This window comes from Abramis brama (genome assembly GCF_963993115.1).
Source record: "Abramis brama genome assembly, chromosome: 4".
NCBI classification, from domain to species: Eukaryota; Metazoa; Chordata; class Actinopteri; order Cypriniformes; family Leuciscidae; genus Abramis; species Abramis brama.
In genome coordinates this window covers 43,619,842-43,644,634 of record NC_139966.1, presented here as the reverse complement: position 1 = coordinate 43,644,634, position 24,793 = coordinate 43,619,842, and the positions used below count along the sequence as shown (strand labels likewise).

General features: G+C 40.4%; 1 protein-coding gene across 5 annotated transcripts in view; it reads right to left on the bottom strand.

Annotated features, from left to right (window-relative positions):
- The window catches only part of anks1b (ankyrin repeat and sterile alpha motif domain containing 1B), a 165,011-nt gene that overhangs the window by 111,270 nt on the left and 28,948 nt on the right, over positions 1-24,793 (bottom strand). For all 5 annotated transcript variants that reach the window (XM_084111782.1, XM_084111787.1, XM_084111788.1 and 2 more), the window contains exons 2-3: positions 8,193-8,273; positions 7,105-7,261 (exon numbers count right to left, since the gene is read on the bottom strand). In XM_084111782.1, coding sequence (XP_083967908.1) covers positions 7,105-7,261; positions 8,193-8,273 — 238 coding nt within the window. The remainder of the gene's footprint in view (positions 1-7,104; positions 7,262-8,192; positions 8,274-24,793) is intronic.

Genomic DNA, 24,793 nt, shown 5'->3' with positions numbered 1-24,793 from the left:
CAGAAGGAGCATTCTTGCAAGTCTGGCAATAAACAAGACAGCTGCAGCAAGAGAGAGGCCGCTTTAACTGCAATGACTTATTTCAAGCAAATGGGTTCCTTAATTAGCCAGACATGATTGAAAATGATGATAAGAGACTCCCAGTCCCTGAAGCAGCACAAAGAAACAGACCTGATACTGCAGTCAGATTTTTCTCACTCTCTCTATCGCTCACTATGCCAGCAGCCATATCTCCCTGTAGCCCAAGACTGGTTGCCCACTGAAGCTAAGCAGGGCTGAGCCTGGTTAGTACCTGGATGGGAGACCTCCTGAGAAAAACCAGGTTGCTGCTGGAAGAGGTGTTAGTGAGGCCAGCAGGGGGTGCTCACCCTGTGGTCTGTGTGGGTCCTAACGCCCCAGTGTAGTGACAGGGACACTATACTGTCAAAAGAGCACCGTCCTTCGGATGAGACGTTAAACCGAGGTCCTGACTCTCTGTGGTCATTAAAAATCCCATGGCATTTCTCGTAAAGAGTAGGGGTGTAACCCCGGTGTCCTGGCCACATTCCACCCATTGGCCCTTACCAATCATGGCCTCCTAATAATCCCCTTACATTGAATTGGCTATATCACTCTCTCTCCTCTCTCCACCTATATCTGGTGTGTGGTGAGCGCACTGGCGCCGTTGTACTGTGGCTGCCGTCGCATCATCCAAGTGGATGCTGCACACTGGTGGTGGTCGAGGAGAGATCCCCTGATATGATTGTAAAGCGCTTTGGGTGTACAGTAGTACATATGAAAGCGCTATATAAATGCCCGATTCTATTCACTCATATTTTCTGTCCTGCCTTTCTTCCTTTAATCTCCCTTTTTTGGCCTTGAACACCAAACACACACGGTAATTTCCTGCATCTATAAGCGCAGCCCCCATTGTGCATCTGTAAGTCGGCCAGACAGCGCAATAGAGAGAGACAGCGAGGTTGCTTTCCCACTCCATACTGTTCACACCCTATTGGTTAATTTCCAAGATGGGCTGTCATGATAAAACAACAGAAGAACAGGCAATCACATTCAATAAATGAAATGACACATAATAGTGACGGTGTATCTAGAGCGATCAGCACTTTAGACGACACAAAACACATAATTAAAGTATAAAATAGACAAACAGTCTCAACAAAAGTGCTTTGTTCAGAGATGAGGGCCCTGTGAGTCTCGTCTCTTAGCGGAGCACTAAAGCAGATGTACAGACAGACAGTAGAGCCCACGGGAGGATAGAGGAGGTGTGGATGAGTGCATTAGTCTCGGCTATCCTGTACAATCCAATGCAGTTTAATGCGGATTCGTTTCTTGAGCCAGTATTTTAGAATTAAAGGAATATATCCGGGTTCAATACAAGTTAAGCTCAATAGACAGCATTTAATGTTGATTGCCAAAAATAAAAATAAAATAAAATAATATTATAATAGCACTTTGATTCTTCTGTTAAAATGTGTACTATAAAGGTGTTTAAATAATCATTTTACAGACATTTTAGGGTTTCAGGGTATATGGCATCACTCCCATTTAAGTGTCTCACTGTAACCCAGATTTTTGCTTCTTTATTATTTTAAGAAAATGAGAGACAAGTGGAAATTACTTTTTTGTGCCCGGAATATTCCTTTATATAAGCCACCATGCCATTTCATACACAGGAAGCTGGGTCCAGAAGTGACCATCGAACTATAAGACACATGGTTCAACTTATTCTCTTACATACTGTACGCTTGTTTGGCTAAGGCAGGAAGCATAGGAGCCAGGGATGGCCGAGCACCCATGGAAAAACACAAGATATTCTCTATTAATTTTAAACAATCAAAAAATCAATTGAGAATTGAAAGCCTCTCTGTGCTACTTGACCAATAAGGTGGATCTAAATCCAGAACTGTGAATTGTAAGGAGAAATGGGTGAGAGTGTTAACACGGTGGATCTGACACCGGACTCACAAACACATCTGGCAAACACTGACTGTGTGTGTGTGTGTGTGTGTGAGAGAGAGAGAAATAGAGGAATTCAGAGGGCCGTCTCTTGTGGGTTCAGAGAATCTGGAGTCAGAGAAAATGGTGTAACCTTTCGTCCTCCCAGCCAGAAAACAAAACATTCCTGAGTAACGCACAAAACTAGCCATTTATTCACACACACACACACACACACACACACACACACACACACACACACACACACACACACACACACACACACACACACACACACACTCTCTCTCTCTCTCAAACACATACAGACTCATCCACTAAGCATCTATGCCCATATGTTCAAACACACATCTTAGCTATCTAAATAGGCCTACATCTATTGTTTTTAGCATAACAGCATTTTTAAATATATTACACTACTGTTCAAACTTTTGGGATTGTTAAGATTTTTTTTAAAAAATACTTTGATTCAGCAGGGACACATTAAATTGATCAAATGTGACAGAAAAGACAGAATGTTACAAAAGTTCTCTATTCCAATTTCCAAATAAATACTGTATTACAGCATATTAGAATGATTAAAATACATTTTAAAATAAATTCAAACAGGAAACAGTTATTTTAAATTGGAATGATGTTTTTTTGATCAAATAAATGCAGCCTAGGTGAGCATAAGAGACTTTTTCAGAAACATAAAAAAATAGTAGACCTTTTGAATGGTAGTGTTTTTTTTATATCAGCTTTGATATAAAATTAATCTAAATGCTACAGAATAGCCATATCCTGATTTAATTTAACAAATTTTTCCCAAAGGAAGGTTTCCTCAGAATTAGCTCACCTCTGCAGACAGATTTGTCCCCCAATGTATAGCTAAGTAAACCAAAAATAATGTAATTAAAGCACTTTCTGCCTCTCTGTAATTGATTGATAAATCAGGCATCAATCCACAAATGGACACGCCAATAGCCTCTTTATATGTATTTACAACAAAACTTGCTCTAGTGCACTAACATAAATTCACCGTTTGTGCTCTAAGAGAGAAAGTAATACAGGTTTAGAAAGACATGAGGGTGAGTAAATGATGACAGAACTTTCATTTTGAGCTGAACTATTCTTTCCAGAACCTGCTCACTTAGCTGAATGTTATCAGTACTGAAGTAAATTAGCACAGACGTTCCTTAATATAAAGTCTTATGCTATAAAATGGGCCTGTCACAGGCTGTCATGTTCTTTTCTGTAAAGATGGAGATCGCTGGGTGACAAATCACCTGCAGGTACGTTTGAAGCGGATGTTCAATATGTACATGGCAGAGATGCGTTGAGTGTTTAGATTGATTTTTATGTCCTTCCAGATAGAAGATTGATAAATGGAAACTCTCCACTTTTATTGTATTCAGTGTTCGTACAGATACTGTAAATTGAAATTCCAGGACTTTCAATGACTTTTCAAGCACTACTTTTTGGTTTTCAAGGACTAACATCAGAGATCGCACTTATCAAACAATAATTTTTGTATTTTTTAAACTCAAATTACAGATATAAGGTATCCAAAATACAACTTACAACGGTTTTAATAATATATATTAAATACAAAGTTTATAATGGCTATTATTGTTCTATAAATAATATTTTATTTTATAATGTTGGTGTACTTGGCGTATCGAGAAAAGGTCTGATGGAGGTTTATCAGACGGGATGCAGTGTTACATTTTGCGTGAAAAGATTGCATTTGTGCTTTTTTAACAAAAAAAAAGAAGAAATTTCATATATTTTCAAGGGTTTTCCAGGCCTTAAATTCATTACTTTAAGCTTAAAGTACTTTAAGCACCTTGTACAAACCTGATTTACAAATCTGGACGACACACACAGGCTCAAATTAATGTTTATACATTAGAAATGCACACCACAATCTTTAAATTGGCACTTAGAACGGCACACAATTCCAAAAAAAAAAGTGATATTCCCGGAGGGTTTACAGCCATTGTGTTTGTTTGTGTCAGCATAAAAAAACTATAAAACACTTCGCTTTAAGAGATGGGGCTATAAACAGCCTCTATTTAGCAGTGCTGAAATAATAGCATATACCCTCTGACACCAAATATATGAGTATTGTATTCGGATATGAGTAATGCCCAAGTCATAAAGAGCTCAGCATCCCACGCTGCAGTGTAATATATGCCATAATGTCTGTGCCACCGGCTGTGTGTGTATCACCACTTTTGCTCTGCTTATTGCTCCTAAGGTGCTGCACATACCTGTATTTATTTAGAAAGAAGGATGTAAAATGGGGTGAAAGCAACATTTTTAACAGAGTGAAAGGTCACAGCTGTTTGTTATCAACCACCAGCCATCAGTCAGGTTTGTGCAGCGCCAATAATTGAGTTGAGAAAGCTTCCTGAATTTGAGTTGAATTAATTTTAAGCCAATTCAAAACAACGTCCTTTCATGAATTAAAAATGAGCAAACTCAAAAACAGGCTCTAATCATTATTAACAGACTACTGACATTGTAAATGATTGCCGTACGCCGTCTTTGTCTCTCCGAAACGCACTCATGCCGGCGGTGAAGGTCTATCCATCAAGCTGATGGTTTAGTGGCTGAAGATTGGAGGTAATTGTTTCTCAGGCTGGTGTGGTCATTAAGAGTGAGGTAGACAGCAGGAGAGAAAGCTGCACTCTTCCTTGCACCGAGACAGCATTTTAACTGCAGGAAAATACAGGCTTTTCACAGAGCTGTCCTGATTATGCTCAACAAACCCTCCATCAGCCCATCAACACGCTTAAATGCGAGGAACAGGTCTCAAACTGTCAAAGAAAAAACCTGTTAAGAGCAGAGGTGGACAAAGTACACAACTTCCTTACTTTAGTGAAAGTACAGATACTACTGGTCAAATATTACTCCGTTACAAGACCGGTTTTTACTTAAGTAAAAGTACAGAAGTACTCATTTTTTAAAAGTAATAAAGTATCAGAAATAAAAAGTAAATGTCAATGCATTGTTTTATTATTGTTGCATTGTTGTATGTAATACTTACTTACAGTACCTTACGCCTCTGAATCTATGCCTGCCTACCCTCATATCAATATCACATTTATTTCTAGAACACAGTTCCAGTAGTGGGATTGAATGTGAGATTGAATAAGTGCACTCAATAACGTCCACAATGGTTTCGGACACCCAAATGGCTGTTCCCTCAAATAGTGCCCTAGGCATAAAAAAATGTTTTGTTTGGTTCCGGTTTCCGACCGACCCTGTCAATTTATGTGCGACCCAAGTTTATTTTATGAGCTTGGGGAAGAAATAATACAAATTAAATAAATACACAAATAAAAAACTTTGAGGCGAACTATAATTTACGTTTTTATACACGGTGCTGCCGCTGCGTGACGTAAGCGGTACTACGTGACATAAGCAGGTTCCAGCTCACCACGCCCTCCCTTGGTACGAGCTACCACGCATAGTATTGCATCAGTTAGGATAGCTTCAAGTTAGCGTAGATTTATCTGTATTTAGTACAGTGGTCAGGAGGGTACGTAGGTGTAGTGTTGCTGGTTGCAACAGCACTGCTGGACTGCATAGCTTTCAGACTTGGAAATTAGGCGCCAGTGGAGCTCAAGTGTGCAACCTGAATTTTACACGGGATTGCTTCTCCAACGCAATAGAGGTGGAAATGGGCTTCTCCACACAGCTCGCGCTGAAAAGCAACGCAGTGCCAAACGTTGCTCCTCCTGCATGGACTCCACCACCGCAGTGACGTCTTCATATATATAATCACAATTTATGGTTAGGCTAAAGTTAATCCTCTGGGGTCGACAAACGCGCCGGCGCATTTTGCTGGATTTTTTCCACATAGCGGCAAAATATGAATATGCCTACAGAGAGCGCACGCTATTGACATCAACTCGATAAAATTCATCAGATGCATGTACTTTACGTCGTCCACGTAATGGAAATGGGCTAACATAAATAGGCTATGTTATGAAAAAATAGAGTATCCATCGCTACTGTAAAGTAAAATGAAAAAAATAATAATAATTTCCTACCTATCCCTTGCTGCCACTGAAAAAAAATAAATAAAAAAAGATTCCCTACCGACCCATGACCTCAACTGACAACCAACCGGAACCAAACTTTTTTTTTTTTTTATGCCCTATTTAAAGTTTTTAGGCTTTTAGTATGAATATGTTAGCCTTACTGTTATCTATAAGCTAGCGTGCTCCAAAACAATGACAAAATTCACATTTAGAAGACCAAACCCAACATTGAAAATTAAAATCAGGTTGACGTTAGAATCCAACATCAGATTGACGTTAATCTCCAACATTGGACAGACGTTGTATTGTGGTTAGAAATGAAAATCGGGTTGACGTCAGAAACCAGCATCAGTCGGGTTCCGACGTCAATCTGACGTTGGGTTTCTGACGTCAACCCGACTTTCATTTCCAACCACAATCATCCCCTGACTGACGTTACTACTTTCTACTCAAGGACCTTGACAGAAATGTAGTGGAGTAAAAAGTATGATATTTGTCTTTCAAATGTAGTGAACTTAAAGTAAAAAGTTTCCAGAAAAAATAATACTCAAGTACAGATACTCAAAAAGTGTACTTAGTAGAGAGTAGAGAACTCAAGTAAATGTAGGCTACTTTGTTACTGTCCACCTCTGGTTAAGAGTGTGTATGTGTGCATGATTGAGTACACGGGGACTGTGTACTCAAAACAGCTGTTTTAAGTGTTTGTCCATTTGTACTAGACTAGTGTAAAGTGCTCAATAGCACTCATTACTAGTGCTTGTTACTGCTGTTTGGATTTGAACAAACCCCTAAGTATTAAAGTTCAGCTCATCACAAATTATTTTGGACATGGATGGTACCTCAAACTGTGGCAGCATGTTGAGGAAAGGTATGCTATTTCTTTTCAGACGTACTATTTCCATCTGCTACATGATGAAATGCGTCAAGTCCCCTTTTTTTATAGTGCTTTAAACAATACAGACTGTTTCATAGCAGCTTTACAGAGATAAACAGGAAAATAATGATTCAGTGATGCAAACAATTCTATTTCTGCTGTAAAGCAGCTCTAAAAAGACAATAGTGGCTGACACTGAGAGGTAAGTTTACAAAGATTAAATTTGCTGTAAGGGTACAGTACCTGTTCATTAACTCTGCTATGGGACGGCCCGTGGTGGATCAGTATCTGGACTATGTCCACGTCACCTCTCCATGCGGCCAGATGCAGAGGAAAACAGCCCTTACTGTCGGCCACATTAGTAGAGGCTTCAAACTGCAACAACTTCAACACCACGTCCCTGAGAGAAAGACAAATAAAGAAAGATTTCACGTTTTTGTAATTGTGTGGGCAATTTTCATTCTTAAATAACGAAAATCACATAAATCTTCTGTGGTACTATTTAACTTCGCAGGCACAATATGAAGTGGGTAATTGTGCTCTAATCCTAATAATACATAATTCATGTTATGCAAAATCCCTCTCCCACTCTGGCCTCATTCATACAGCAAGCATTTAAACCACCCAAAAACCTTAAACTAATCTAATTCCATTCCTGCATAAAAAAAAAAATCAGCCTAATCTGACACCGCCCCATCCCATAAACCCCTCACTAATCAAATAAAACTCTATCCACCCTAATATAGCTGTCTCCAGAACCACAAACCCTGCTCTAATTAGACCTCACCCCCATTTCATAAACCCCGCCCTAATCTGACATCACACTCTTCTAATCCTGATGTATATGAGCTGGATTACACCTCTGGAATCTCAAGTAATCCTGACGTCAAGCGTTTTCCATTTTTAAATCCATAACACCATGTTGGGAGAGAGTGATTGTCTGAGATGTTCTGGAGTGAATGTGTGCGAAGCTTCCCAGCAAGCAAGAATAGACGCACAGGCTATGCATAGAACATGTGAAAGAAATGAAACCAAACACCTTTTAATCACTGTTGACTTTGCTTACATGATGGAATATCATACATCTCACAAGGTATTTTGGCAAAAACGACATGTAACCTAATTCAAGGTTATTTTGGCTAGAAGTGGGTTACTTATAGCCGGGACTGTCTCGGGTCTATAGTTAACCTAGATAGTGGAATGACAGCTATTGCTTGCTGGGTTGTTATGTGTAAGCATTCATTTGATTGAGCATTAACTGATTTGCACCTTGATTCAGCAGTTCACTTTTCAAGAACCTGTAAATGGATTAGAGAATATGAGTGTGTCACCTGTGTCCGTTTAGAGACGCGTGGTGCAGAGGTGTGTATCCTGAGCCGTCTGCACAGTTCACATTGAGGCCTCTCCACATGCTGCAGAGGAGAAGAGATATTGCTCAGTACAGATCAGTAAACACAAAAAAAGACATCAGTACAAAACTACTATACACCTACAACAAAACCACATACAGCATATATTTCATGAGTTATTTCTTTAAAGAGCTGATCTGAAAGCTGATACAGCAGAGATTGTGTAAACTACACTCATGCCAAGATTGCTATGAGACTCTCCCGTTTCTCACGATCTCCAAAGGACCTTAGAGCACGCTTAGAGCACACACACACACACACACACACGTTTACCTCAATATCTAAATGGGGAAATACCCCTGAACAAGGGTTTTCATGCTTTTTCTTGTTTAAGAACAGGAACCACTTTCTAAATAAAAAGGCAAAATAGAAAAAACATCTACTGATATTAACACAAACTAATGTATGAACGCCAGAAAGGAAAGAGAACTTCCACAAAACTATGTAGATTTATTTATTTTTTAATCATTTTTATTTATATTATTATTCTATTATTAACACACAAATGTGTTAAAATATTTCAGCACACAAATTTAATACCTTAAGTTAACACATTAAGTATGATAGCCCTAAAAAAGTTGAATTATTGTATTATATTATTTATAGTATGTCCTCAAGGGAGGTTTTTGTCAGATTTAGACACATTTTTAATTTTTAAATCTTGCAAATAAATCAATAATTGCATAGTGATGGCAGAAAAAACATCATTCATTCTCCAAAAAAAATATTTTTTTTTAAAGTCATTCATTTTCCAATTATAGAATAAACAGAAAGCACATTGTGTTCACGCTCTGAGACTTTGTCAAATGATAGATTGTGGTATAAAGATTGCTGATTTATTGTTTAACCAAAGCTACTGCAAGTAATACTTTCAGATACTTTCTCTCTATTTCACACACACACGTTGGGTTTCCATGTTTAATGGGGACTTTCTATAGACATAATGATTTTTATACTGTACAAGCTGTATATTCTAACACCTAAACTCCTAAACCTATCCATCACAGAAAATTTTCTGCATTTTTACATTTTCAAAAAACATAATTTAGTATTATTTATAAGTTGTTTACCTCATGTGGACCAAACACACACACAAACGTTAATACCTGAGAACATGTCCATAACCATGAGGAGTCAATACACAATAGTACTGATGTCTAGACTGATAAGTAGACTCACCCTAGATGAGGAGGACAACCACGACCCATGATATGACTCACAATATGAATGACCAATCACAGGACAACAGGAAACACACTCACTCACTCACACACAGTGTCCCATGCTGCCATAAATAGACATTCCAATAGTCTGCAGAAACAACATTAGACAGAGGAGCATGAGAAAACTTCTTAAGCTAGTTCAGAGGACAACAACTGAGAGTGTGTGAGACTATGAGAGGGAACCAGAAATATCAGGACCCTTTAAAGGAGTATTCTGGGTTCAGTATAACTCAACACAACATAGAAAATCAATAAATTATATTTATTAATTGACAATTCATGATGCAAATATCAAGAATTTTTTATGAAATATTAATAGAAGATCTATGTTACCGTCTCTTATGCTCATCAAGTCAAAAATACAATGATATTGCGAAATATTATTTAAATTTAAAATAACTGTTTTCTATTTTAATTTTATTTATTTTTTAAATGAACATTAAAAGTGCCACATGATCCTTCAGAAAACATTTTAATATGATGGTGCTAAAGAAACATTTCTTATTATTATCAATGTTGTAAATAGTTGTGCTGCTTAATATTTTTGTGGAAACAATGATACATTTTTTTCAGGATTATTTGATGAATATAAATTTCAAAAGAACAGCATTTATTTGAAATAGAAATATTTGGTAACATTATAAATGTCTTCACTGTCACTTTTAATCAATTTAATGCATCTTGTATTAATAAAATAAAAGTATTAATTTATTTTCCAAACTTTTGCATGGTACTAGTGTACAGAATGTTTAATGAGGATTTAAACAAGGAAGTATAATATAGGACAAATATAATTTTCCCATTATACTGCAAGTGTCAATTTTGTTTGCTTTTATAAAAAAAAGGGACATGTCAAAATATTTTCTGTGGTAATAAGCCACATTTAAAGCTGAACTTATATTGAACCCATAACATTCCTTAAACTTCAGGCATACAAAGCACATTCTTACACCATCAAACATCAACCTGAGAGTCTATCAATCAAACGATCAGCGAAAAACCCCTCAGAAATTCTGTTTCATTCCTAAGGGCTGCTTTTACTCCACACACATACCAGATGAGCTGCTCTATTCAGCACAGATATCATGCATTTTAGCATTTGTTTGCCGCTGTGAAGGACCTTTGTGCAGGAGCACACATCAAAGAAACAACAGAGAAGGTACAAATTGAGTTAGTTAAAAGCATTAGATCGAGCTGCAAAACAAGGCCGTTCCTCAACGGATTAGGCAACTATGCAGGGTATTTCCTACATCAACTACGTCAAATGTTTATTCCCTCTGCATTCAGCAGAGGTCACAGTCCGCGGCAGTGCGACTGTGATGTGGCTGGATGAACGTCTCATGCTGATGATTCTGGTGAGACAGAAGGATTGAGATAAAAGTATAATATTGTGACAAACGGGAATCTAAGCATCATTTCCCTCTCTTGCGCTCAGAGCGAGGGAAAGCCCTGCCTTTGCTGTGAGCGTATGACTCATCCTGTGTGTGGAGAGCACCGGGGTGCTGCACTGAATACAGTATATCAGTATCACCCAACCTGACACACACACACACACACAGCAGCGCAGAACTAATTGGCATAGCTACACACTCTGGAATCGTGAGTAGTTGGAAGCGCATGAGGGAGGGTTATTGAAGAGGAGGATATGAATAGACGTGGAGAAGTCGACAGAGAGAGAGCGCCGACTGAGAATTGACAACTGCTCTCTAGACACACAGTCACAAAAACAAACTTAAAATATCTCCCATAGACAAACCACTTGGCAAATTGGCATCATTTTGCACAAAAATACTTGTTACACCTCTTACCTCACCAAGGCTGCATATACGTGATCAAATATACAGTAAAAACAGTAATATTATGAAATATTATTACAATTTAAAAGAACTGTTTTCTATTTTAATACATTTTAAAATGTATATTATTCCTGTGATGCAAAGCTGAATTTTCAGCATCATTACTCCAGTCTTCAGTGTCACATGATCCTTTAGAAATCATTCTAATATGCTGATTTGCTGCTTATTATTATCAATGTTGAGTTGCATGTTGATTCTTTTATGACTAAAAACAGCATTTATTTCAAAAAGAAATCTTTTGTAATATTATAAATGTCTATACTGTCACATTTGATCAATTTAATACATCCTTGCTGAATAAAAGTGTTACTGTCTTTCAAAAAAAAAAAGAAATCGACTGACCTCAAACTTTTGAACAGTAGTGTACTTTTTTCTTTTTTGAAAGAAGTGAGTGGTGCACAGACATTTCATGCGTCATAAACGGCTTGATCGTTCATTCATTCACTGTTGACTACATAGTGCATGTCACACGTCATTGTTTGTATGACGTAACAAACATGTTGAAAGCTAAATGACAAAAAAATCTAGTTGACAACCAAATCTAAAACATTCTGTTTAAAGAGAAAAGTTGTGTCCCAAATGATATACTACACACTATGTATGAATGATGTGTGAATTGTAGTATATTCTCAAATGGAACAAGCATTCAACGTTTTCCAGTTACACGCCATTAGCATATATTTAGCACCTCTGCTATGAAGTGAAAGTTGCGACATGAAGTATGATGGCGTAGATGCATGTAAAATGGGACATGCCCATAAAAATCAATTCATTTGAGTTATCAGTAACTCATGACAGTCCCATGACATGTGCAGACATGTTAAGATACGGTCACATTTACCATTGATTGACGTTGACCAACAGAAAGCTTGGTTTGATAGTGACTTCTGTGCTATTGATATATTAAATATAACTTTTTTTGCCATGAAATTTTGTTAATGTAACCGCACTATTAAACAACAAAGTGTAATACTTACAAAAGTAACTGAAATGTTTGCTTTACCCTCAACATCGTCTATTGTGTTTAAAAAAAAGAAAAAAAAAGAAAAACATAAGGCTTCCTGCATCCTTATTGGTCGACTGGCCCATATTGTTTGAAGTGACTCAATCAGATTGTGCATCAGATTGACTGGCAGGGTCTGCCGATGCCCCTTTCCTTTCATTTCCACTGGAGGATAATTAAAACCAGACACGAGCAATCAATAACTGTAACGTACCCAGAGGGCACAGGAAATGCACTGATGTCATTGATTCTCCCATGAGCCCTCTGAGTGTTATTGGGCGTGTGTGGCCTCCTTATGAGAGATCACAGACATATGAACACGCTCAACAAAGTCTGGCACGGCTCGAGATCTTTCATGTCTACCTGCAGTCTGTTTCATAACAAGCAGCCATTTCTTAGTAAAATCTAATTACAGAAAATCGCTTTGATTAATGACGGGGCAATTTGTTGTTACATACATCACCAGTGTGGGAAACCTGACACGAGCTTAAACACCAACCCACGAGGAAAGTTTCTACGTCTGTGTGTGAATGTGTTAAACAGATTTTGTATATTCAGTGCTGCCAAACGATCTGAGCAGAAGCCGAATTTAGATTTTAACAAGCTGCTCTCCACGTAAGCAAAGCTTAGTTAATCAGAAAGCCCAACACAAGGGAGCAGTATGAATCCCTCAGGCCTACCACAGTCTTAATCTCTACTTGAAGGACAAACAATGACTAAATGATACACAAGCGAGCATGTAGTAAGAACAAAGTGTGCTTGTGACATCTGTGCTAAAGGCCAGTTGAGTGTGGATTACCGTATATACAGTATTCTGTGGTTACTTCTTACCAGAGTTCTCGTCAGTGTTTGACCACCGCTATCCCACAATGCATGCTGCCACCCTGACCAGCCAGTCACAAATGGGTTTCAGTTTGGACCACTGTGTGTGTTTACAGTCCCTCTGTGTACTAACCAGGCATGCTGTATTTCTGTCAAGCATCTACATATTTTCTAAGGCAAAATCCCAAAAAACTCCACAAGCCACACAAAGTTGCTAATGATGCTAAGCTAACAGTGTGATACTAAGTATAAAAACACATCAGCACAACTATATTTAGTTAAATAAGCAACTTTTCATTACACTAAACTATTTGAATCAATATTTTTGGTATTGAAGGCTAAATGTTTGTACTAGAATTGCTAATGTTGCTAAGCTAACAGTGTGATACTCATGAAAGCACAAAAATACAAACAAATATTGTATTTCGGGAAATATTTTGATTAGATTGAACTATTTTAATCACTATTTTTGGTAGGCTAAAATATTGCAATAGAGTTGCTAATGTTGATAAGCTAACAGTGTGATACTCGTGTACGTACAAAAATACATATTGTATTTCCTGTTAAAAAAGGCAATTTGTTTTACTAGATTTAACTATTTTAATCACTAATTTTTATATTGAGGGCTAGAATTATTGTAATAGAGCTGCTAATGTTGCTAAGCTAACAGTATGACACTGTTACTGATAATGTTCGCTATAATAATACTAAGGAGAAGTAGAAATGTTTCTTGAGCAGCAAATCAGCATATCAGAATGATTATATGAGAATGAATGAATATGACTGGAGTAATGATGCTGAAAATTCAGCTTTGCAAACACTAAAATACATTTTAAAATATATTCAAATAGAAAATGGTTATTTAAAATTGTAATAGGCTAATATTTCAAAATATTACTGTTTTTGCTGAATATTGATTAGATAAATGCAGCCTTTGGAAGCATAAGAGACTCTTTTTTTTTTTTTAAACACAAAAAAATCCTATTGACCCCAAACTTTTGAGTGGTAGTGTATATGTTCCACTGAACTGATTCCAAAGCATTCTGGAATCGCCTTCTACACAAAGGATAGATTTGATTCTGCATTGGATTTTGGCAGCATGTTGTCCACCTTTTGGAACAGCTTTCTCATTGGGAGCATGCCAATGACACCTTAAAAGGTTGCCCAAATAGGCAGCTCACTAAATTTTGGAGCAGCGCTGATGCAGATGCACTGTGGGTTCTTTATATAAATGTTAAAAAGTAACATTAAACCAAGCACACATATCAACCTAAGCATTTAGAAACACACTTTGCTGATGCACTGGACAGAGGTGGTCATCAGTGCTTGCCAGATAACTAATCTCCAGGGTCTTATTTTGGATTTAGCTTTGATCTACTGGAGAAGAAAGTGTGTGAGAATAAAACAGATCTGACCACACCAAGCACTTATGTGCCTGACCTGACCTTATATTGATTACCGATCTAAGAGATGAAGAGAACATGCTCTCCTCCTCTTTTGGTCTTAAATGTCCAACCTGCCGAGGATCAAACAGATGATTCTCCAGGGCATCAGTGGGGTCAGAGATCCATCACCTCGCTGTAGTTACCTACAATGACCTGGTGACTGATTACTGAGAGTGATCCGGGTCATCAGTCAGTCAAGGAGGACAGTTACATGTGCTGGCATCCTGTCTGCCTAACAAAGAGTTTACCTGAGCAATTACAGGCCACAAGATGATACATAAACATAAAACAGGCGCTCACAAACATGGCTATATATGGACTTTGTTATGCTGCTGCATTTCTAAAACTAGCTTTACCTCTTTAAACAAGCGTAAACATGCATGGAGAAGTGTTTTTGTGTATAAATCTCAAAGATAACGGTGTTGAAGTATCTTACACCTGTGCGCACGCCTGTGCCATTCACTATGGTAACCAGTTGACAGTGCAGACATGATGGCGTAGACATTTGAAAGGGTTTATGTTTGTTAGGAGAGCAGCTGTTTGGTTTCTACACATCCTCTTCCGAGACCATTACTTGCCGTCAACACGACCCATCATCACGTCACATGTCCCCGCACGTCACGCTAACTATAAACAAACGAATAGAATATATTACCGTGTCTGACTGGAGACTGTCATAAACATAAAACATCATCCCACGGAAAGAAAAATGTGTCAAAAACAGCTATCTAGCTATGGGGCAACGTATCTCAGAGAAAGATGGATGCATGCATTGATGTTTTTCCGAATATCAACTGTGAATCAGGAGCCGAGTGACAACGTGGTGATATTCGGGGGAAGAAACAAAGATTATGAGTGTGACGTAGCTTTTATACAACTAAAGAGGTTCATATTGAGCAACTTACATTTTAGGCTCAATATAGCTAGTTGTTTTGGCTGTTTTTGCTCCACCAACGCAAATGGTTCCAAACACAGCCACAAGAGAATCGATGGGCGTCCGGTGTTTATCAGGGAATCGGAGTTTTGGACGGAATCGGATGAATGATTCGATGACTCAATCGTGAATGAATCGGCGTTGTTGAACGAATCGTTTGAATGTACGATTCAATGACTGTTTCATTCCAGAAGGAGAGTATGCGCTACTTGAATCTACGAGATTCAATCGAAGATTTGAACGAATCGATTGAATGAATGTATTCAGTGCCCGCCTCCTAACGTTACTGGCGTAAGAGCTGAAAGAGTGACTGAAATATATACTATAGTTAAAGTATTTATACATTTTACATTTTTATTTGTTTTATCATTATATATATTTTTTAATTAAGCATATATTGTTCATATTCAAGTGTTATTAAGTAAATCTGTTTGTGCTATACAGATATGAACGATATTAAGCAACCTCACTATCTAGGCCTATCTATCTATCTATCTATCTATCTATCTATCTATCTATCTATCTATCTGTCTGTCTGTCTGTCTGTCTGTCTGTATGTATGTATGTATAATAATGCCAATAAATTGCTTTAACATTAAAATGTAAAATTAAGAGAGTCTGGGATGACAGATTGTCATGCGACTTTCTCTGTCAAATGGGTTGAGTGTAAAGTTGCTCACACACAGCTGGGTGCAATTACTCCCCACAAGAAAGTATTTTAAACACCAGTAGACTTGTTTGAACTTTCACTCTATCGACTCTATCAAAATAGCTCTCCCATAAAAACTCTCCCACTAGAACCAGCCTCTTTTACACTTACATACTCTCGTGCGGAAAATAACAGGACATCAGGGACTGAACACGAAAGAGAAGACAGCAAGAGACTTAGTCTGATTAAAATGATGAAAAGAGAAATCTGAATGAGCACATGAACCTTGTCAGAATTCATTGCCACTCGATAAAAACTAGGCAGGTGATGAAAGGTGCTGTGTGCGCCTCGAGCGGATATCTGTCACTGCTCCGCTTTAATGTTAAACATCGTGAAATAGGATTGGGAGCCCCGAGCAAAAGGATTTCCCGTTCTCCTTTCCCTCGCTCACTCTTTTAATCTAGCCACTTTATAAATTATGTATGTGTTACATGTGCCCAAATATGCAGTATAATTTCCTCTTTCTATGGAAAACATAAACAAATTCATATACATAGTAATTATTATTATTATATTTCAGTTAGCATACACCTTGATTAATAAAAATGTACAAAAAATGTTTTATACTAATGTTTATTTAACCGCCTTGCTTCCTGTTCCATGTGCTTCAAAGGAAACAATAGTAGAAACATTTGAGAATTACAGGAATTAGAATAGGGTGAGGTTATTTGTTTGAATGCATGCACATGATCTTTTTGCAAAACAAAGAATGCAGGATAAATTGCATGTTTCATAAGCTATAATGAAGATTCATGATAACATAATATACAGCAATGTTTTTGATGAATACCATCTTCATTTTAATGCATGACTCCGTAAATCATCAGTGTCTAAGTCACCAATGCTTATTGGATCAAGGCCATTGCTACCGGCCAAATTCATGTTTACGATGTACAGAAGCTGGAATAAGGCACACCCAATCTGTGACAGGTCAACCAAAATGCTAGGGAGGTCAGAGGTTGCTGACCACAATAGTCATTCCACAGAGAGTGCTGCAAATGGTATGTTAGCATGAGTGTGGAGTCTGTTACACATGAGTAAAGCCTTTGAGTCACAACCCGAGCAGAAGCGCTGAGCTCTGATGGTTTAGAGGTGAAGACGGATGTTCGTGCCACAAACAAACAAAAATAGTATCGGACAGCAGTGCATGTGCTCTTGTATAAGGACATCATGTGATGCATGAACAAATATCCAGAAAAGGGTGGACCTTTAGACACACACAAACGCAAGGTTTTGTAAAGCGAGTAGTGAGTTCACTGTATGTATAAAACATTACGTTTTCTGTTGTATTATGAGTTCCAAATGGTGGGCGCGTGCTGTGATGGTAATTACAGATCTCTGCTCAGCTGCAGCACAAACACTGGGCTATGTCACACCACGGTCCATCTGCGGTGTGCATTAGACTTCTGTGATCAGAGAACAATTCATCCCATAACCGCATATCAAAGTCTGCTCTGCCTAATGTAATATGCATCAGAACTGCACAGTTGGTAGACTATCAGATTTTTTTTGTACTCTCATTTAGCTGACATGATAAGTAGCCTACTATTAAATGGATAGTTCACTCACAAATGAATATTCTAATGAATATTCATTTACTCGCCCTCATGTCGTTCCAAACCCATATGACATTCTTTCTTCAGTGAAATGTAAAAGAAGTTGCTAAGTTGATCGTTTGCACACAATGACAGCACTCTGGAACACTTGATTCTTATTGGTCTTAGTGTGTGTGTGCGTGTGTGTGTGTGTGTGTGTGTGTGTAGTCACTGCAGAATTATCTTTACTCTATAAAGATAAGAAAAACGTACAAGAAGAAATTCTGAGAGAGTAATTGAACATTTCTCCAGGTGAATTTGCTGATGTATGCAGAGACCGGTCTCGCTCTTTCACACACACTCTCTCGCTTATATTCTCTGTTCTCGCTAAATTATCTTTATACTAACTGTAAGAAGAAACCTTTTTTTATTCACTCAAGAGATTGAGAAAGAGAATGTTAGAGAGAATTAATTCCACAAAAATGTCTCAGTGACCACACAAAACCATTACATCCTCACTGTCATCCTGTTGCAATGTTGTGTTTCAGGGTAAAAACAGATGACAGACAGGCTGATGCTTAAACAGTAGATACGGTAATGACAGACAGGCACTTTTATAATAGGAAATCTAAGACAGACAGACGCGTTCTTGACAGATAGACACTTCAGTGACAGACAGATGCTTTCTCTGCAGTGACACACATTACATGGCCATCTTCTGCGCCTGCTGCAATGACCGAAGAGCATGTTATCACAATACAGCAGACATACTGAGAGAGAGAGAGAGAGAGAAATGTGCTGGTGTTACCTCAAGATAGAAATACAAAAGAAATCAAGTCAAGTCCCCTTTATATAGCGCTTTATACAATACAGATTGGTTCAATGCAGCTTTACAGTGAAAAAAAAAATGCATTTCGGCTGTTGTTCAGTTACATTCAATTATTAAATGAGTTCATCTATAAAGAAGTTCTTGGGGAAAAGAATTATGCCATCGTTCAGGGGTGCGTTTCCCGAAAGCATTGTTAGCCAACTATGGTCGCAAGTTCCCTCGTTACCAATAGAGTTCAATGGACATTGCGATGAACTTGCGACCATAGTTGGCCAACGATGCTTTCGGGAAACGCACCCCAGCTTAGTTCAGTTCTCATACAACAGCGTCAGTACAGTAAGATCAATAATATTGTGGAGTACGTGTTCCCAACTAAGAAAGCCAGAGGCAACAGTCTACCAAACATTTGTTTTGTCTTCAAATAAAAAATTAAGAATGAAAAAAGCATTAACTATTCAAAAATAATATGACAGTTAAATGATAGAGTGATTGAGCGGTTACTGTGACTATGGCACATTTTAAACATCTTTTTAAAAACAGTCATTTTCTAGAAAATTTTAAATACAATTCAAGAACATTTTCAATATTTCTCAATATTTGCTCTGAAATGGGTAAGCCAATTGACTAAAGTAAATTAATGTAAGAACTAAAACAGAGACTATACAATACTAAAACACACACACACACACACACACACACACACACACACATATATATATATATATATATATATATATATATATATATATATATGTGACCCTGGATCACAAAACCAGTCATACGTCACACAGGTATATTTGTGGCAATAGCCAACAATACATTGTATGGGTCAAAATTATTGATTTTTCTTTAATGCCAAAAATCATTGGGCTATTAAGTAAAGATCATGTTCCATGAAGATATTTAGTAAATTTCCTACTGTAAATATATAAAACATTTATTTGTGTGAGTGAATGCAGCACAATCACGAACATAAATGGACAACTTTAAAGGCGATTTTCTCAATGTTTAGATTTTTTTGCACCCTCAGATTCCAGATTTTCAAATAGTTGTATCTCAACCAAATATTGTCATTTTCTGACAAACCATACATCAATTGAAAGCTTATGTATCCAGCTTTCATATGCTGTATAAATCTCAAATCAATAAAATTGACCCTTGTGACTGGTTTTGTGGTCCAGGGTCACATATATTGGAATTATATTTTGATATCACAGTATTGAATAATTACCGTTTTCATATATCATGGTATAAACACATTTGATACAACTATACTGACATTAAAACAAATTTTAACATCATTTTCACTTATAATAACGTTGACATTTAGAGCAATTACAAGTAGAGTAATTACACACTAACACACTAAATTACATCTTTAAACACACCACTGCCAAACCAAAAGCATAATTTGCTTGCTCCTGAGGGACTGCAGGAAATATTAGCATACTAGTTCTGGAGATTTACCTCAAAATAAACACTTCCTCAACACAAATACACACATACACCCTTGAGTCAAGGCCCTTGTGGCATTTCGAGTAATTACTGTATGTTGCAGTTTCGTTTCCGAGTGCCAAATGGCTTAAAACGAACGCAATACACACATACACAAAGCAAACACACACGTATACAGCACAAACAAACATATACACACTCTAATTACATCTACATTAGCAAGCCATAGCCTTTTAAAGCAGTGGACAGTAAAGCTGCCCTGATGAACTCTTTGCCCACACACACAAGCACAGAAAGACCATGTGATGAGCCAGTTTGTGGTGAGGGATTCATGAAAGCAAACCCTGCTGAGATGCCAAGAAAGAACACTTACAAAGCACTAATATAGACTAAACAGATCAAAACGCACGTGCATATGAACGACACCTCAAATCGCGCAGCTTTTTAAAGAAAGGTATGATTTTCGCCTGCAGGTGAGTGATAAAACAGGCATATTCTTAGGGCTGCTTGGAAATTAATCTGTCCTGCTGAGGAATGGACTGTCACACCTGTACTAGTGTTGTATTAGAATCACAAACATGCAGTTACCTGTGTAATCGTTCTTTCCTCGTCACTGTCAGCACTTTGATGGATTCGCCACAGCCTCATTCTATCATGACAGAAAAAAATCCCATTTTACTGCTCCTATATGTTCTGATCTGGGATCTGTGGGGTTCATGCTATCTCCTTGTTTGTGGTCACAGGTCTATGTCATCGGTCTGTTCTGGGATCCATCACATTCAATTTAGAGCTTTTAGTACATGTCTTGAAGTCGTCTATATGCTAGAGAACTCATAAGAGATTACAATTTTTTTTTAGCAGATATACACATTTAAAATATATTATTTTTTGACCAGTATTATTTTAGTATTAATTTAATACCATTATAGTACTTATTCATATTTTGAAATAACATTTATTTAAATTTTAGTTTAAGGTTTAGTATTTTTTATGTGCTTTATGTCATTTTTATTATTTTTTATATATTTCTATTTAGCTTTTTAGTTTTAGTAATTATAGTACATCAAATTAAACGTCTCGGTTATGTATGTAACCCTCGTTCCCTGAGTACAGGGAACGGAGACGTGTCGTCGGGGGAGTTCCCTGACGAATTGGGATCACGCTAGGGAGCCAATTGCCTTCGAGAGAATTAAAACAAGCCAATGAACATGCTGCGGAAGCCCCAGCATGCCTGAGGAAGGCCTGGAATACACATATGTACTAGCCCAGTGGGGTAGTGAAACATATGGCAGTCCCTGAGGTAGTCCCAATCCGATGGAAGTGAGAGCGTACTCAACAGGAACGACAGAACGAGTCCGTCAAGGGGAAGACACGGCTAAACTGCACGTGGCATCATGGGTCACCATAGAGACCACTAGAAAACACCCAGTCTACTAGCAACTCTTTACTAGAGGTAGCAGACCTGGTGCCGGGCGGTCCGCCACGCCTGGCACCGGAGGGGAGATGGAGGAACCCACGACGCTCACCGACGTTGTGCGCCAACAGAGCAAAAGACGCACGTATCCGGCCGAGAGGCGGAGTGGCGTAGCAAGCCGACACAACCTATCCCCTCGCACCACTGGCTGTAGCGAGTACTCGGGAGGAAACAGGTTCCACACGTAGGCTATAGAATCTAGCGAACGTGTTCGGTGTTGCCCAGCCCGCAGCTCTACAGATGTCTGTCAGCGAGGCGCCTTGAGCCAAAGCCCAGGAAGCGGCAACACCTCTAGTAGAGTGAGCGCGCAACCTGGGAGGACAAGGCTCACCCAGAGACTCATACGCTCGGGTGATAGCATCCACTAACCAGTGGGCTAACCTCTGCTTGGAGACAGCCTTCCCCTTCTGCTGGCCTCCGTAACAGACAAAGAGCTGATCTGAGGTCCTGAAGCTTTGCGTTCTGTCAATATAAACCCGCAGGGCACGGACGGGACAGAGAAAAGTTAGGGCTGGGTCTGCCTCCTCCAGGGGCAGCACTTGCAGGTTCACTACCTGGTCCGCGAAGGGAGTGGTAGGAACCTTGGACACATATCCGAGCCGGGGTCTCAATACAACGTGAGAAAGGCCCGGCCCGAACTCTAGGCACGATTCGTCGACCGAAAAAGCCTGTAGATCCCCGACCCTCTTGAAAGAGGCCAAAGCTAACAGGAGCGCTGTCTTAATGGACAAGATATTAAGCTCTACTGTCAACAAAGGGTCAAAGGGAGGACTTTGAAGAGCTCTAAGTACCAGAGTTAGGTCCCAAGAGGGTACAGAGTGCAGAACACGAGGTGGATTTAACCTCCTAGCACCCTTAAGGAATCTGATGACCAGGTCGTGCTTCCCCAAAGACTTATCTTCTACTGCACCGTGATGCACGGCTATTGCAGCGACATACACCTTGAGGGTGGAGGGAGACAGCCTTCGCTCCAACCCATCTTGCAGGAAAGAAAGCACGACTCTGATCGGGCAAGTTCGGGGGTCCTCCTGACGGGAGGAACACCATTCGACGAACAGGTTCCACTTCAACGCATAGAGGCGCCTCGTAGAGGGGGCTCTAGCGGAAGTGATGGTGTCTACCACTGCCTGTGGTAGACCACCTAGAACCTCCGCGTCCCATCCAGGGACCAGACATGGAGTTTCCAGAGGTCTGGACGCGGGTGCCATAGAGTGCCCTGTCTCTGAGAAAGGAGGTCCTTCCTCAGAGGAATCGGCCAAGGAGGGGCTGTCGCAAGGAGCATGAGTTCCGTGAACCAAGTCCTGGTGGGCCAATACGGCGCCACTGGCAGGACCTGCTCCTCGTCCTCCCTGACCTTGCACAGACCCTGTGCAAGAAGGCTCACTGGGGGAAACGCATACTTGCGCAGGTCCCGGGGCCAGCTGTGAGCCAGGGCGTCCGTGCCGAGGGTCCCCTCGGTCAGGGAGTAAAACCACTGGCAATGGGTCGTGTCTGGAGAGGCAAACAGGTCTATCTGTGCGACTCCGAAGACACTCCAAATCAGCTGGACTGCCTGGGGATGGAGTCGCCATTCTCCTGGCAGGGGAGGCAGCCGTGAGAGCTCGTCTGCCACACGGTTGAGCTCCCCTGGAACATGAACGGCACAAAGCGACCTCAGATGCTTCTGACTCCATAGGAGGAGGTGGGAGGCGAGTCGCGACATACGATGGGAGCGTAGACCACCTTGATGGTTGATGTACGCAACGGTCGCAGTGCTGTCCGTTCGGACCAGTACGTGCTTGTGTCTGAGAAACCCCTTGAGGCGACATAAGGCTAGGCGTACTGCTTGCAACTCTAGGCAGTTGATGTGCCAATGCAGCTGGGGCCCCGTCCACAGACCCGAGACTGCATGCCCTTTGAACGTGGCCCCCCACCCCATGACAGAAGCATCTGTGAAAACCACAGCATGCCTGGAAACCTGGACTAAGGGCACTCCGGCCCGAAGAAACGCAGGATCCAACCACGGGGAGAAGGTTTGGCGACAGTGCGGGGTCACTTTGACCCGGAACGTGCCGCTCTGCCACACCCACCTCGGGACTCGATCGTGAAGCCAGCGCTGAAGCGGTCTCATATGTAACAGGCCGAGCGGCGTTACTGTGGCTGCCATATGCCCCAGAAGCCTCTGAAATTGTTTCAGTGGAACCGCTGTCCTGCCTCGTAAGGACCTGAGGCAGGTGAGCACTGACTGGACGCGTTCTTCCCTGAGGCACGCAGTCCGGGCGACCGAGTCCAGTTCCATACCGAGATAAGAGATCCTCTGCACGGGGCAGAGTTTGCTCTTGTCCCAGTTGACCTGAAGCCCCAACCGGCTGAGGTGCCGAAGCACCATGTCCCTGTGATCGCACAACACATCTCGCGAGTGAGCTAGAATGAGCCAGTCGTCGAGATAGTTGAGAATGCAAACGCCTTGTTCTCTCATGGGAACAATGGCCGCCTCCGCGACTTTCATGAAGACATGGGGCGACAGGGCCAGCCCGAAGGGTAGGACTTTGTACTGATACGCTCGACCCTCGAAAGCAAACCGTAGAAACGGTCTGTGTCGAGGAAGAATCGAGACATGAAAGTACGCGTCCTTCAGGTCGATCGCTGCAAACTAATCCTGGGGATGGATGCATTCGAAAATGCGCTTCTGCGTGAGCATTTTGAACGGGAGTTTGTGCAGGGCCCGATTCAAAACTCGCAGGTCCAGGATTAGCCGTAACCCACCGCCTTTCTTGGGTACAATGAAGTATGGGCTGTAAAACCCGGACCTCATCTCGGCAGGAGGGACCGGCTCGATCGCGACTTTCGCCAGCAGGACATCGATCTCTTTCCGCAAGACAGGGGCGTCCACTGACCGCACACGGGTGAAGTGGACGCCCCTGAACTTGGGAGGCCGGCGTGCAAACTGAATTGCATAGCCGAACCGAATGGTGCGGATGAGCCATCGGGACGGACCCGGAAGCGCTAACCAGGCTTTCAGATACCATCCCAACAGGCCCACCCGAACCACCGGCGTACCCGCGGAGGGGCAGCGAGGTGGAAGACAGGGACCCGGCTCTGGTGGCATTGTAGCAACCGAGAGCGGGGTCTCGGGGCGTGGAACTCGACACCAACCTGCTTCCACCGGGGGGCAGACAGCAGAGAAGGCCCATGGGCATTCTGTTGCGGGCTGCCCGGTGTTGAGGGGAGGGGGAGAGACGAGGAACGAGGGTTAGAC